Genomic DNA, 16591 nt, shown 5'->3' on the forward strand with positions numbered 1-16591 from the left:
GGGTATGATAAGCACTCGTTTATATCTGCAAGAAAATGAGCAAAAACTGTTGGGCAAAAGCACAAAAGAAAGAAAATAAAAAAGGTACGAATAACTGATGTGACGTGTTAGATAAGGTGATGTCACAGACACTGGGTAAAACGACAGTAAAACTCAGAATTTATTTATATTTATACACCTTTAAACTTCTTTAAACCTTTACTTAAATTAATTGTACTGGCGTGACTCGGCAAGCTCCGCGCGCCTCACCACACGTTCTTTCAGAGGGGTAGGCATCTTTGACCATGTCTGCTTTCTCAGGGAGTGAGGGATGGTGGGAATGGTGGGTGGGGGTTGGTAGTGGTGATGGTGGATTTGGGATCGTGGAGGAAGTGGTGGAATGGTGGAGGGGGGATGGGGTGGGTGGTGATGGTGGGATGGTGGAGGAGAGCGGCCAAAATTGGGTCTTCAGGGACTTCTGGGCCTTCGGGGTATTTTGGGTCTTTTGGTTCCTCTGGGTCTTTCAGGGTATTTGGGTTATTTTGCATCTTCAGGGTATTTAAGGGTCTTCGGTGTCTTTTGGGTCTTTTCGGTATTTTAGGTCTTCAGGGTCTGTCAGGGTCTTCAGGGTGTTTTGGGTCTTCGGGGTGTTTTGGGTCTTCGGGGTGTTTTGGGTCTTCGGGGTGTTTTGGGTCTTCGGGGTGTTTTGGGTCTTTGGGGTCTTCATGGTCTTCACGGTGTTTTGGGTATTCAGGGTCTTTTGGGTCTTTGAGGCCATTTGGGTCTTCAGGATCTTTTGGATCCTCTGGGCCTTTCAGGGTATTTTGGGTCTTCAGGGCGTTTTCGGTCTTCGGGGTATTTTAGGTCTTTGGGGTATGTTGGGTCTTCGGGGTATTTTGGGTCTTCGGGGTATTTTGGGTCTTTTGGGTCTTTTGGCTCTTCAGTGTGTTTTGGGTCTTCAGGGTCGTTTGGGTCTTCGGAGCCATTTTGGTCTTTTGGATCCTCTGGGTCTTTGGAGTGTTTTGGGTCTTTGGGGTCTTCGTGGTGTTTTAGGTGTTTTGGGTCTTTTGGGACCTTTGGAGATATAGAGGTAGTCCCTATCTTCATAATTCTTGCCCATCATCAGCACCGTCCTCTTCTCCTTCGGTTAATCTGCATCTGCCATGAGTTCCTGTCTAGGAGAGTTTATGACATGACGTGTCTGGAAAATTCTGGTCACGTGCTCTGTGTACGCCATTTTGTTTCCATTCACTTTGAACTACAATATTCATTGATTGCATTGTTCTTGTACATCGAACAAGGCTGTATATTTCTCGAGAACCATACGGTTGGTTATATGCTGCACAGGGAACCTAATTGGGGAGGGGTGGGGTAAGACATAGGATATGGAGGGTGGGAGTGTTGGGGGGTGGGCAAGGATCGATGGACAGACTGTCATGCCGGTGCTTCATAGGCATGGTGATTCATCAGTGTGTGTGCCATCCGTCTAATGGGCGTGAAGCCGAGTATCCATCTGCTATCATTAGCTGGTGTATGTTACCGATACCACAGGATCCTTCACCAATATTAGGTGAGCTATCACCGGCATCCTAGCCAAATTACAAATTCCTGCCATGACTAACTGCTGGGAAGGCAATGGCAAACCACCCAGTGTCACTCTTATCAAGCAGCCAAGGATGAGAGCACAAATCAATCAATCAATCGATCAGTATTCTCACACTCTTTCTATTTTTTCCCATTCACAATCGTTATCTTTTCTAATTCTCTACACTCTTGAAGGTTTGCGCATTCAGCTTGGATGGTGTGGCTCCATTTCTGTCTTTCACTTTGCTTCATCCCCTTCTTTCAAATTTATCCATTCCGTCACTGCCTGTGTGCTTCTTCTACCGACCTCAAATCAGACACTCGTCAGTGTGAACCGTTGTCGTTCATTATACTTCATTTTGCTGTGGTTTCTGTGACATGTTTTAAGGTGAAATCAATCCTGTCTGACTGTATGCTTATTCTGACTCGTTGGAAGAACGATAAAAATCATTAGCTAATATAATCTCCCTTTTTGGCACACAGAAATTAAGACAGCTTAATGACAAAACGGACACAATACGTTTCACACATAATGGGAACAGGTTTGGTGCGCCGCGCTTGATGGAAACAAAATTGCTTCTCATTGCAAGTTGTCGTTCACTACTCTTGGTATATAGGGGATCAACATCTGCCAATGTATGTCTCTCCATCTCATCCGCCAATATATTTAGCACAATCGATGAAAATATCTACACTTGATATTTCTGAATCTTAACACCTCCCTCTTTGCTACCTAACTTATAAATACAATTCATATAAACTGGTTATGGTGATGCAATTATAAATACAATTTATATAAACTGGTTATGGTGATGCAAATTTTCTCATGATTGGGGTGTCATTCAGTCAAAGGAAAGTTTTGTTCATCGTTGAATAAATAATATTTGAAAAAAAAAAAAACATTGTGGAGTGGTTTTCTTTTTCATATTTGGAGGTAATATTTAGTAAAAAAAAAAAGCACTGGTTGAATTAATCTGAGAAAAAAAAATTTTTGCAATAAAAAAAATATTCACCACCAGGGGGTGTGAAAGAGCAGTGCACAATGAAACAGGAAGTGGAGGCCATGGCTCATTCTTGCAGCTCGGCAGAGATGGCAGGACTGAGGTTTTTGTAAGAATGCCAAAAACGTGGTTTCACAGCTGCGAACCACAATTGCAAGGATTTGTCAATATGTCAATCACTTCCTCTCATCAAGGAATTGCTCTGCGTTCAGGAATTTCTTACTTTTTTTTTTTAAAGGTTTCTAACACTTGAAATAATTTTGAACCATATGAAACAAGTTGTATCATGGATTTTATCGATTGCAATAAGTTTCTGTCACATGCTGGTAGTGAATGGAGTTTTCCCTTTTGCTACAGAACAAATTGAGTAGCTACCACAGTCCTCCACCACGTGCTTGCAGGTGAACAGAATTATTATTGTTATTAATTTTTTTTTAAATTGTGATTCGCCATAAACAAGGCTGAGAGCCACAAAAAGTAACGGGCTACAAAAAAAAAGAAGAGGAGAAAAAACTACTGGCAGAACCTTAACCTAGTCCTGAAACAAGGAAACTTCTTCACAGAACCAACCACTGTGCTGGAGGGGATAACTAGGCCTGTGCTTGGAAACAGCTGCTGTCTGGGTTCCAAGATCCTCTGATTAAGTTGGTAATGAATTGTTTTTTTTTCCATTGGTCTGCCACCTCACAAGTTATTTGGCAGAGTCAAAATCATGGGTGTGCCACAATTGGTCTATTTATACTCGCTGCTTGATTGATAATGTTGTCAAACTGCAGAGATGAGCTAAATACTTGTTGACGATGGTTATTGCACTTGACAAAATAATACAAAATGCTTTATTGTTTCAAGCATTCAATAGTGTTTGTTTTCATTTCAAAATTGAGAAAGGGTTTGAGGAGAAAAGCAAAGATCAGGAAGGACTATGAAAGAGTGATCTTGGAGGATTTGGAAAGGAGAAAATATTGGACGAGTGAGTTGGGCTTGAATGGAAGGAAGAGACATGGGATAAAATCGAAAACATTTTTATTTATCATACAAAAAATAAACATGAGATTTGAGAGAATGATTGGGACTTCCTTAGAGGTCTACAAATTGGACCAGAATCTCTCAGCAATTCAGCATTGTATCGAATACTGCATTGTATTGAATATGTTATTAGATAAGTTGTTGTTCAAACAACTAGATATTGAATGCAGTATAATTTAACTGTTTAGCAACAGACCTGACAGTTTGACATGAAATAATTGGCTTGCATAAAGAAATTCACTTGTTTTAAAAGGTACAAATTTTCTATACGCAGGTAATGATGCCCATGCATGCATTGAGGGAATTTATAAACCTCTAAATGGAGCATGAAGCATTGATTCACTGAAAACGGGAAAAGTTTTAAAATCACTTACCAGCACAGGAGGCAGCAAGAAGCACAATGATCTGAAAAAAAGAATAAAATAATGATTTTTAAAATACACGTTTAAAAACATTGTGAAATAAAAAAAATAGCAGAAGCCCATGATAAAAATGACACAAAGAAAAAAAAACGGAAGCTGTTTATTCTTGTGCTGATTGAAAGAGCTCAAAAATGGGAGGTTATATACAGGGGGCTGAAAAAGTAGGTATACAGTAATGAAAAACAAAACATATTTTATTGATTATACAAGCATATCAATAATAAACATATCAATAATAAACATATTAATCCCTCAAATGTTCAAACTGTTTGCCCCCGGCATTCACACACTCTACTAGTCGAGTGTGGACACCCATGCACACTCTGGCACAAAGGTCTTTATCAGCATCAATTTCCTGGCAAGCCTCCCGTATGAAATGAATCATGGCATCAACAGAACGTGGCTTGCGTGCGAAAACCCTGTCTTTTACACATCCCCAGAAAAAGAAGTCCATAGGGGTGAGATCCGGCGAACGTGGTGGCCAGTCAAGGGCTCCCCGTCGTCCAATCCACCTGTTTCCTTACTGTATACCTACTTTTGCAGCCCCTGTATTTCTTAACATAAATTGAAAAAACTAATTGGGGGGAAGGCAGGAGTGGGAGAGTGATCAAGTCGGCGTTTTGTTTCCTGTAGGTTTGGATTAATTTGAACCAACTTTTGTACACCGCTCCTTTCCTATGCCATCTCCAGGCACTGCAAATCGTCATTGCTGGGCACCGAAGGGGGCTCGGCAGTGACGCACGCTGAAAGGGAGTACTCAGTTTTCACTCTGGTTGTTTTCTTGTTTTCTCTCTTGTTTTCTTGTTGTACACCGCACCTTTCCTATGCCATCTCCAGGCGCTGCATAACGTCATTTCCGGGCACCGAAGGGGGCTCGGTAGTGACGCACGCTGAAAGGGAGTACTCAGTTTTCACTCTGGTTGTTTGTTTGTTTGTTTTCTTGCTTTCTTGTTTGTTTGTTTGTCCGGACGATATCTCAGCCATCCTTTGAGCTAGGAAGCTGAAATTTTGGCACAATAGTGAGCAAGTACTTGGTCAAAAAGGGTATTTTTTGTTTTTTGATTAATCAATTAATTGAGGAGTTATTTAATTATTAGCGATTAATTAAGTACTTATTTCATTAATTAAATTTCCTTTCTCTTCTGACCATTAACTCAGGCACCTTTTGAGTTAGGAAGCTGATATTTGGACATGCCAATGACCAGGTGATTTGGCTGCAAAGGCTATTTTGATTTATTAATTAATCAATTAATCGATTAATTATTTAATTATTCAATTAATGACTAATTTTTTTTTGGTTTTTAAGTTACAGATTCTGATGAAATGGTGGTGGTTTGCATGTTCTATGACCGAATTGATTAATAATTTAATTTTTTAATGATTATTATTTATTTATTTTCATTATGAATCATTTATTTATTTTCTTTCTCATCTGGCCAATATCTCAGGCACCTTGAGCTGGGAAGCTGATATTTGGACATGACAATGACCAAGTGATTTGTCTGTAAAGGGTATTTTTGATTTAGTGATTAATCAATTAATCGATTAATTGTTTATTGATTAATAAATTGATTATTTAATTTTTTTTATTAATGACTTATTTAATTACATTTCTAAAAGATACATCTTCGGATGAAGCACTAGTGGTTTAGTTATGCTATTAGCCAATTGATTCAGAAAATATTTTATGATAATCTTTTCTTGATTTTAATTATGCAATTAATCAATAAATTATTGTACACATCTCCCTCCCAATGCACTCTCTATGAGCAGCACTGCGGTATTGCCGGGCGCAATGAGGCGCCCCGGCAATGCCGCGCTGCAGGATATTTAATTATTTTGCGTGTGGGCGGTGTACTTTGAATGTATGTTTACTTGTCTTCCTTCTTTCTGTGTAAGTGCTGCTTCATCAGAAAGAAGATTACCGTACTGCGATTTCAGTTGCTCAGCAGTTAGCTAGCGCTTGCCAAGCCAGCTGTTCTTTTTCAACGGTTTCAAATGGAGTGCTTGCTTGAATGCTTTATCCACTTGGTGAGCGCTCTATAAGAAACCTGGCAACGAAATGCACCTGTGACGTTCTTGAGGCCCAAGCCTAGATTGACTGTAATCTATATGCCCCACAGAGGATAATAACATGACCGTTCCAGCAGCACCTGTACGGAGTTGAGAAACCAGACCCAGCTATCTGTCACAATCGTAATTGATATTGAACCAAACCGTGAAGACCTTTGGAGATTAATTGTGTAATACCTTCAACTGCAAGGATAAGTGAGTTGAGTGGGCAGAGGAGGAAAAAACTATGTATTTTGAGCCACAGGTTGTGACCACAGTGTGGTCATTCTTGTTACCCTCGCCAGAGGAGAGGGTATTGCATTTGAGTCCATTTCTTACTTGGCAAAAAAAAAAATTGACAAGTATGTTGATCACTCCGGTTTGTGTGTTTGTTTGTTTGTTCGCTCACTTATACTTGCGTACAGGTCACAATTTTAAACCAATCTTCACGAAACCTCACCAAATGGTAGAGTGCGTGGTCCGACAAAATCCTATATATTTTTGAGGTCAAAAGGTCAAAAGGCCAACATAGGCCAAAAGTCAACCACTTTTCTCGAATTTCTAAAATCCTCAATTTTCATCTGATTGACTTGAAATCTGAATAAGATTTGCATATCAGCTTCGTGAAACCAACCACCAACTATTTTTGAGGGCAACATAGGCCAAATTTCTAAAATTGTCAATTTTCATCCGATCAACTTAAACTTTGAATACGATTTGCATATCAGGTCACTGAATTGAACCACTAATTAATTTTGAGGTCAAAAGGATGCTCCACTGAGTGCCATGCTACTTTGTTCTGTTTTGCCAAGTGTCGCACTTTGAGTGATTTTTCAATATAACATCGATATATTTTATTATATATTATATTATAGATATATTATTTGTGAATCTTTTTTGTTCAATAATTATGATGAAATTTTCAGTAAATCGTATTAATGTGGTTGAAGAATACAGTGCTATTTTTTGTTGCTAACTTTATATTTATTCACGCAATATAAGGTTTTATTGTACTTTTTTACTGAGCACGGCTAACCCCCGCTCTTGCAGGGAAAATGGCCTTAAAATGCATGTTGTTGTTGTTGTTACTCACATTCATTGAGAATAGGCAGCGATTACATTAAGCAACATCATGTAGTACAGGGTTTGAGTCCATTTGATGTTCAGTCCATTACTCTCAAAATTATTGAGTTTGACAAAAAAATTTGCATTTACATTTTCATCCATAGTGGAGCTTAAGTGCACTACTCACAATAAGTTAGGGATATTGTGGGAGTGAGTTAATTTTTTTTATATGGGTTACGTATTGAAATCAAGAATGCTGTGTTTTTTCACACTCATTAATAACCATAGAATTAGGACCAACAACTTTTTTCAACATAATTAATACACAAAATCAACCACACCGAAGAACCTGCCAATATATTGTCAAACCCGTCTACTCACCCATTCCCGGACCCGTGACCACATCACCCCCGTCCTTTACAAGCTTCACTGGCTCCCCATCTCCCAGAGAATCCAGTACAAAATCCTCCTCTTGACCTACAAAGCCCTCCATAACCTGGCCCCATCCTACCTGGCTGACCTCCTCTCCAGACACACTCCCACCCGCAACCTCCGCTCTGCTGGTACCAACCTCCTGACCCCCCCCCATCCGGACCAAATTTAGATCCTGGGGGGACAGGGCCTTCTCCATCGCTGCTCCCACCCTCTGGAACTCGCTACCTCACACCATCAGAGACTCCTCCTCACTCACCACATTCAAAACATCACTCAAGACCCACCTGTTCAACACTGCATTCAACATTTAACCCACAGCATCTAACCCCTGACTATCTCCTCTCCTTCTCCCTCCTTTGTGCTTTGAATATTTCCCTATTGATTCTTCTTTTTTTGCAATTGTCTTTATGTTTTGCTATGCGTTATGTTTTGCACTCTGTCAAAGCGTCTTTGGGCTTCCTGAAAAGCGCTATATAAAATAAATGCATTATTATTATTATTATTATAATATCCCTAACTTATTGTGAGTAGTGTAACAAAATGGTAAAAGGAAAAGCAGTGAAGCAAAGACTTTCAAATTGAGAAAAATGTTATTGTGAGGTTTATATAAAGTACATATGAGGGCATTCAAAAGCTTAGAGACACGAGATTATACGACTTACAAAAGCAGCTTAAATTTTTTCTGTATTTTTGAACATATAAGTATGTATAATTTGCCAGTAATTGCTTTTTCTTATGAACAATAACCATGCATGTATTGGAAAATACAAAAATATGTTGGTATTTGTTGGCCTATTGCATCTCATTCTGAAAATTTTTCAATCACCCACTTCATTTCAATATACCATTTCAATATACCATTTCAATAAACCATTTCAATATAGGAAACCAACGTGGGATGGACAACATCACATTTTAACTTATCTTCATTCCCAGATGTATTAGTCTCAAGAGAAAACAAAAACGCTTTATGCCGATGCTGAAAAACGAAAACAATTATCATAAAATAAAACGTCAATACAATTTTATCATCTCCATTTGTGTGTCTCAAAGTGCTTGCATATACTCTTTTAAAACTTCAAACCTGGATCCAGAGAAGCCACAGGAATCCCCGCCTGGAACCATGGACTCTCGACTCTCTCTGCCCTTTGGGCCTCATTCTGAAGGTGAAAGAGACCTATAATATGAGAAATATCTCTGTCGGCAGGTGCTATAGTAAGGTACCACTTGGCACAGTGAACGTTGCCTTGTGATGTGTTGCAAGGGAAGTACTCAGGTTAAGAGGGATTTCAACCTTCACACTCACAAGTCAGGTTTTACTTCAAACAGGGCGTTTTTCTTAAATTCAAGAGACATGCAAATACAGCCATCATGTATTTTGTAATAACTACCTGCAGGGCAGAATAGTTTCAGCCAGTGTAATATCACCTCCAAGTTTTATAAATATAGCCAGGGGGCTGCATACCATGGCTTACTCTTCAAAATGCACAGAGTTGATATTGTGATGGCCATCTGCAAATGCCAGTGACAACGATATCATTGTGCTCCCTAAAGTACATCGTATTCATTGGTGAATCGCTTTGTCTGCAAATTTACAGGATGGTAGTTTATAGTTGGGTTGGAAATGGAACCCAGAGCAGACAGTGCAAAGGTGAGTATGCTCCCCCTGAACTATCATTCATTCACAAAGTATGAAGAGATTTAAAAATAAAAAAGCTCATTAAAAAAAGTCTCAGAAGTCTTTTTAAAACCAAATAAAAATGATACATTGATCTTTAGCTCATGGAGGAATTTGTTCTTTTGAATATCAAATGCAGGACAGGCATCTGTAAACATCAATCTACTTTTATAGGAATTACACACAAGGAACCATTCGGCCCATCATGCCTGCACTAACCAACCCCAATATCGTTACCCACCCACACATAAGCTACCTACCATCCGCACAAGCCAATATCCTCATATCCCTCTATCTCCATTGCATCTAGGTACCTAACCAAATCCCACTTAAACCTATCCACCCCCTCTGCTGCCACTACCTTTCCTGGGAGACCATTCCATGCATTAATCACTCTCCGACTGAGATGCCTGCCTCAAAACTGTCCTAACTCTCATCTTCTTTAATCTCAAGCTATGGCCCCTGGACCAAAAACATTGTTCATTCTGCTGAAACACTTCACTGCACCAATCTGTCCACACCCTTCATTATCTTAAACATCTCCATCTGATCTCCTCGCAGTCACCTTCTTTCCAATGTATAAAGTCCAGTCTCCTTCAACTGCACCTCAGAGCAAGCTCAAGCTAACTATTGAATCCATCAAGTTTTTGACGCTGTATCCTCTCTATGGCAGAAAATTCCTATATAGTGCTAAAAGATTCAAAACTCCCATCACCCCTCCCTTTCAAATATCCCCTCTCACCCCTCCTCCTCAAAGTTGCCTCTTAACTGCTCCACAGAGATGACCCCTCCCATCTTCCTCTCTCTCCCTTCCATCACATACTTCCACCTCCTCCAACCTTTGACTTTGCTCTGCCCCCCCCCCCTCACTACCCCCCCTCAAACAACCCCTCACTGTGCCTCATCCCATCACCATCAAACCTTTTCTCCTCCTCCTCCTTACCTCTGTGTCCTTCTCTCCTGATAAGGTGGATAAGTTTTTGTCAAACTTCGACTATGATTCTGCAACTGGACCAGACGGCATCAGCCCATGTGTCCTAAAATCTTGCTCTGCTGCTCTTTCACACCCTCTCTCTGTTCTCTTCACACGCTGTCTGTTCATGCAAAAACAGATCCTTGCAACTACAAACCAATCAGCCTGCTCCCAATAATCAGCAAGGTCATGGAATAAGTCATCACTTCTGACATCAAATCCTTCCTCTTCTCCAATGGCTTGATCTCGGATCATCAATTTGGTTTCAGGCCAGGTCACTCTATTCTGGACATGCTGCTCCTGCTGTCTCAACATTGGATAGAGGTCCTCAATGCCAAACAGGAAATCAGAGCTGTCTCCCTTGACATATCACATGCCTTCGATACGGTCGGGCACCCCGCTCTGCTCACCAAACTATCCTCCGATGGTATCCATGGAAATCTCCACGCATGGCTTGCGGACTTCCTCTCTGGTCGTAGTCAACGTGTGGCCCTGAATGGATTTCTCTCATCTCCCCTTCCTGTTCAGACTGAAGTTCCCATGGGCAGTGTTCTGGGCCCTGTGCTTTTTCTGGTCTTCATCAATGATCTCTCCGACTCTCTGGAAAATCCTCTCTATCTCTTTGCTGATGACCCCACTATCTGCCGCACCATTCCTCATCCCTCAGATCGACAGTCTGCAGCCTCCTCACTCTCTGCAGACCTGGACAAAATCACAGACTGGTCAAACAAGTGGAACATGTCTTTCAATCCTGACAAATCTCACACTCTTACGCTGTCTCTCCGAAAAGACAGACTGGCCAACCCTCCCATGTACTTTCTCAACAATCCTCTCCAAGAAGTTCTGTCACTCAAGCTTTTGGGTCTCACTATCTGCCATCATCTTTCCTGGGAAAAGCACATTTCCAAGCTGGCCTTCAAAGCCAGTCGCCGACTGGGCGTCCTCCGTCATGCAAAGTCCTTCCTTGGCCCACCTGAGCTCCTCACCACATACAAGGCTTTCATCCGCAGCTCAATGGAGTACTGCTCTCCCCTCTGGGCTGGTGCTCCTGCCTCACTCCTAGCTCGGCTTCACACTGTTGAAACCAAAGCTTTCAGAATCATTGGAATCTCCCGTGATGAAGCTGATTGTGAGGGCTTTTCACTCACTCACCGCAGGCAGGTCGGTGGTCTTTTTGTCTTCTTCCGACCCCTATCCGGCCTTGCTCCCCCAGCTCTATCTGTGCTCTGTCCCCCAAATATTCCTGCAGTTCGCACAAGATCTGCCAGCAACTCTCTTCTGGTGAAATTGCCAAAATCAAGACTCTCTGCTCACCTTCACTCTTTCATTCCTCTTTACTCCCACCACTGAAACAAACTCCCTCACTCTCTTCAATCCCACTCCTCCTTCCAGGTCTTTAAAACAGCTGTTCACCACCATCTCTTATCTTCCCCCATCCAAAACCTTGATCTTTTCTACCCCCGTTAATTCACCCCAGATCCACTTTTTCGAAATACCAACTTTTTTCCTGGAAGTCCTCGTAGTGTCCATGTGTTTTACACCTCCCCCCACCCCCCCCCCCCCCCCCCCCCCTTCCCATGCCTACTCCCCCCAAGCCCTCTCCCTCCCACAGATCTCCCGATGTCCCTGTTCTCGACTGTTGTACTTGTGCGCTTCCCTCTCTGTCCCATCTTGTCTTCCACTCCCTTTATCATATGTTTTGTGTCCGTTTGTTTTTTTTGTGATTAATGTTAGCTCTTACACGAGCCTCGATCTTCTGTGCAAAATAAAATAAAATAAAATAAATGTCATCAACCTCTAAAAACCCATCAACCTCTCCCTCCCAAACCAAAGGGTCAATTCTCTCCCCACTCCAAGCCTTCAAAACCTCCACCACAACTCATAAATCCCCTCTCCCCCACCTCCACCGAATTCCCTCAGCCTCCACACCCCTAAAGCCTCAACCTCCCCCTCCCAAATCTGTCCCATTTTTGCTCTTCCCTTCCTCACCCTCCCAACCCCAACCCTGGTCTCTCCTCCTCACCGTCCTCACACTTATAAAAGCAAACATGCATTCCCACATCGAAACAGTGGAATATTTAATGCTTTTCCCTCACCTATTGTACCATGCTATCATGGACTTCACATACACCAGTCATGGTCGTCTGTCCTATTCACAATCCTGCGAGATATGCAGAAACCCTGTAACAATGCAACTCTCCAGCGACAATGAGCAAGCAAATTGTCATTACATTTTCAATCCCATTACCCTCTTAAACATTTTTTTGCTGTTATGGCGGTTGTTATTGCTTTGTTGAATTGAAAGAAAAATAAATGTATTCACACTTATCATTGCAAAGGCATTGTAGACATACCTGTTACCTGGCATCTTGTAATGGAAATTATTCAATGACATAGCAAGTTTGACCTTTTGGGGGAAAATGTTTCAAAAATAGCATTGTGGAAATGCCTTCTGCTCGGCTTAAGATTGTATAGCTTAGCAATAGGTATTTCCATGGTGCACGTTTAACTTATGCCTGATGTAATTTAATTGTGATATAGGATTATGCATAAATAGAGCGTAGAGAGCTGTCGTCTTTCCTCCCTCATGTCTTTCCTAAAACCTCTTTTCCCTTCAATCCATTACTCATGTTTTCCTTTGTAATGTGTCTTATCTGTCCTTTTGTTGTGGAAATTGGCCTCGCAACACAGTGAAGGCACAAGACTTGGTATGTAGGCGTGGGTTTGGGCGCACCTTGATTGACAGGCCGAATCGTCCATTGGTGCGGGGCTGACAAGGCGGGGTTGTTGTTGTTGTTGTTTCGTATGCAGGCTGTGGCTGCTGATTGCATCATTTTCTGGAAGCGTGGCTGTGCCACTGATGCAGCCACTGTTACCAGTAAGCTGGTACTCATTTTGGATGATTGGCTGAGTCAACCCACCTGGTGTTATTTCAACAGCATGTGGGGCTCGAATCAAAGACCTTAAGATCTTGGGCCAGCCAGTTTAACCGTTAAGCCAACACCAGGCTTACAAGGTGGGGTTACATCACAGGATGGGGTGTCGTGTGAGCCTACAAAAGGCTGTGCACCTGTCCCAGTAGAGTTTTGAGGATTCAAGCACGTCCAGTGCAGCGGCGAGATTGCAGTTCAGGTTGTTTTTCCTGGCTTCAGAGCTTGTAGTTTGTGATTCCTTGCCCCTGTTTCGTTCCACGGACCGCTTGCTGCTGGTCCAACTCAGGCCGTTTCAGCTGTCGACCTTAGTTAGGGGTAAGAGACTTGCGGAGATTCTGACCTGCTGCCACGGAACGCTGTCGTTTTTCAGCCTGTCCAGCCACATATTAGTCACATGGCTCATGTTTGGGTCGTGGAGGGTATTCCATTGTACTCTCTATTCTCTCACACATAAACCATAAATTAAATACACACAAAGACAAACTTGGTCTCTGTGGAGTGATTGTGATTATGGGTGATTAGTTATCCTAATAGTGAGCCGATGAATCGTCAAAGGACAGACTGGGTCCAGTGACTGTTGGCACCCCACACATCAAAATTAGACAACGATTAGCGCAGGTTTTGCTAATTCGGTGTTGGGCTTGAGGTAAGTACCAGCACGTTGCTTAACCAGCGCAGATATGTTCCATCGTCGAAGTACGGTAGTGTGGCACATACATCCGCAGCCCTCCTCGGAGCGTCTGAACCGGTGGACCGGCATGACCACTTTAATAGTGGTTGACAGTATTCGGACAAGGCAACTGCTGTAACAATATATTTGTATGAGAAACCTTTCATGCAATACTAGATTTTTGCAAAAGGTTAGGGAATGATTGTTTTAATTATCCATTTGACATACATATATTTACAACTACTTGACAAACACCAGCTTTGACAACTACATATATAGATCGAGGTTTTCTCTTCAGACAGATTATCTGTTCTCCTCCCAATCCAGTTCTCTTTTTCTCATCTTTGGAGACTTAAATTTCCACCTTGCTGATTGGCTGGAAATCACAACTCAACTACAGACTTGGCATTTAATATGGATTATTTTTTTTGTGGGGGTGAACTGACTTTTCAAGATGTCTTAGAACCAAAAGTTCATTGGAATTATGTTGAAATTATTCTAGATTTTGTTAATGTGACCTTCAAAAGAAACAAAAACCACATTTGACATTTCGAAACAAATAAATTGATCCTTGAAAGTGATGCAAACTGATATCGAACTCAATTCATGGACAGTAATGTGTTAAACGCCTGTACGTTTTTTTTGTTTGTTTTTTTGTTTTTTTTGTATACAAGATCGAGGCTCGTGAAAGAGCGAACATTAATCACACAGAAAGACAAACCGACACATAAAACATATAACATCGGGAGCGGTAGACAAGATGGAGAGAGAGGGGGTAGGACACAAACACAACATTTGAGAGCAGGGACCGAGACACATGGAGACATCGAGAGATCTGAGAGAGGGCGAGGGCTTTGGGGGGGGGGGGGGCATGGGAAGGGGGGTGGGAGAGGTATAAAACATATGGACACTGCCAGGACTTCCAGGAAAGAAGTTGGAATTTCAAACAAGGTGGATCTGGGGTGAATTCGCGGGGGTAGAAAAGATCAAGGTTTTGGATGGGGGAAGATAAGAGATGGTGGTGAACAGCTGATTTAAAGACCAGGATGGAGGAGTGGGATTGAAGGGAGTGAGGGAGTTTGTCCAAGAGGCGGGAGAAAAGAGGAATGAAAGAGTGAAGGTGAGCAGAGAGCCGAGATTTCGGCAGTTTAACCATCAGAGGGTTGCTGGCAGATCTTGTGCGACCTGTAGGAATATTTGGGGGACAGAGCACAGAGAGAGCTGGGGGTGCAAGGCCAGAGAGGAGTCGGTAAAAGACAGAAAGACCACCTACCTGCCTGCGGTGAGTGAGTGAAAGGCCTTCAGAGATAGCTTCATCGCGGGAGATTCCAATAATTCTGAAAGCTTTCGTTTCAACAGCGTGAAGCCGAGCTAGGTGTGAGGCAGGAGCACCGGCCCATAAGGGAGAACAGTATTCCATTGAGCTGCGGATGAAAGCCTTGTATGTGGTGAGGAGCTCAGGTGTGCCAAAGAAGGACTTCGCACGACGGAGGATGCCCAGTCGGCGACTGGCTTTGGAGGCCAGCTTGGAAATGTGGTTTTCCCAAGAAAGATCATGGCAGATAGTGAGACCCAAAAGCTTGAGCGACAGAACTTCTTGGAGAGGTTTGTTGAGAAAGTAGATGGGAGGGTTGTCCAGTCGATCTTTTCGGAGAGACATAGTAAGAGTGTGAGATTTGTCAGGATTGAAAGACATGTTCCACTTGTTTGACCAGTCTGTGATTTTGTCCAAGTCTTCAGAGAGTGAGGAGGCTGCAGACTGCCGATCTGAGGGAAGAGGAATTGGAGCGGCAGAGAGTGGAGTCATCAGCAAAGAGATAGAGAGGATTTTCAAGAGAGTCGGAGAGATCATTGATGAAGACCAGAAAAAGCACAGGGCCCAGAACACTGCCTTGGGGAACTCCAGCCTGAACAGGAAGAGGAGATGAGAGAAACCCATTCAAGGCCACACGTTGACGGCGACTAGAGAGGAAGTCCGCCAGCCATGCGTGGAGATTTCCATGGATACCAAAGGAGGAGAGTTTGGTGAGCAGAGTGGGGTGCCAGACCGTATCGAAGGCACGTGATATGTCGAGGGAGACAGCTCTAATTTCCTGTTTGGCATTGAGGACCTCCATCCATTGTTGAGACAGCAGAAGCAGCATGTCCAGAGTAGAGTGACCTGGTCTGAAACCAAATTGATGATCAGAGATCAAGCCATCGGAGAAGAGGAAAGATTTCATATCCAAAGCAATGATGGATTCCATGACTTTGCTGATAATTGGGAGAAGGCTGATTGGTCTGTAGTTTCTAGGATCTGTTTTTGCACCTTTTTTGTGCAAAGCGGTGATGTTGGCTGATTTCCAAGCAGATGGCAGTTCACCTTGAGCAAAAGAATGGGTGAAGAGAACAGAGAGAGGGTGAGATAGAGCGGCAGAGCAGGATTTTATGACCCGTGGGCTGATGCCGTCGGGTCCAGTTGCAGAATCAGAGTCGAGGGTTGACAGAAACTTTTCCACCTTGTCAGGAGGAAAGGACACGGAGTCCAGGAGCAGCTGGGTACGACTGGGTATGGTGGGTACAGAGAGGGATGGGTTTGGGACACAAGATTTAGAGGCAAACACAGAGTTGAGGCATTCAGCTTTTTCACGTGCGGAGTCAGCTGTGTAGCCGTTTGATGTAAGGGAGGGGATGGAGGGGGAACAAACACCAGAAACGGATTTGACCAGACGCCACCAGGATTTGGAAGAGGGAGACAGATAAGAGAGTTCGGTCTTGAGAACGGAGAGATATT

The 16591-nt window shown here is 42.7% G+C and overlaps 2 protein-coding genes across 3 annotated transcripts in view; both read right to left on the minus strand.

The window, feature by feature from the left end:
* Positions 1-16591, minus strand: part of LOC137425815 (uncharacterized) — a 1363480-nt gene that overhangs the window by 294035 nt on the left and 1052854 nt on the right. The window lies entirely within an intron of this gene.
* LOC137426059 (uncharacterized) overlaps positions 1-16591 on the minus strand; it is a 121665-nt gene that overhangs the window by 36815 nt on the left and 68259 nt on the right. The window contains exons 2-3 of one of the 2 annotated variants that reach the window (XM_078775520.1): positions 8649-8724; positions 3965-3995 (exon numbers count right to left, since the gene is read on the minus strand). In XM_078775520.1, coding sequence (XP_078631646.1) covers positions 3965-3995; positions 8649-8689 — 72 coding nt within the window. In that variant the 5' untranslated portion in view covers positions 8690-8724. Of the gene's footprint in view, positions 1-3964; positions 3996-8648; positions 8819-16591 lie in introns of those variants that run through there. The other variant, XM_078775519.1, reaches the window with a different exon arrangement.

The sequence above is a fragment of the Myxine glutinosa genome, chromosome 4 (assembly GCF_964187855.1).
Source record: "Myxine glutinosa chromosome 4, kmMyxGlut1.1, whole genome shotgun sequence".
NCBI lineage: Eukaryota > Metazoa > Chordata > Myxini > Myxiniformes > Myxinidae > Myxine > Myxine glutinosa.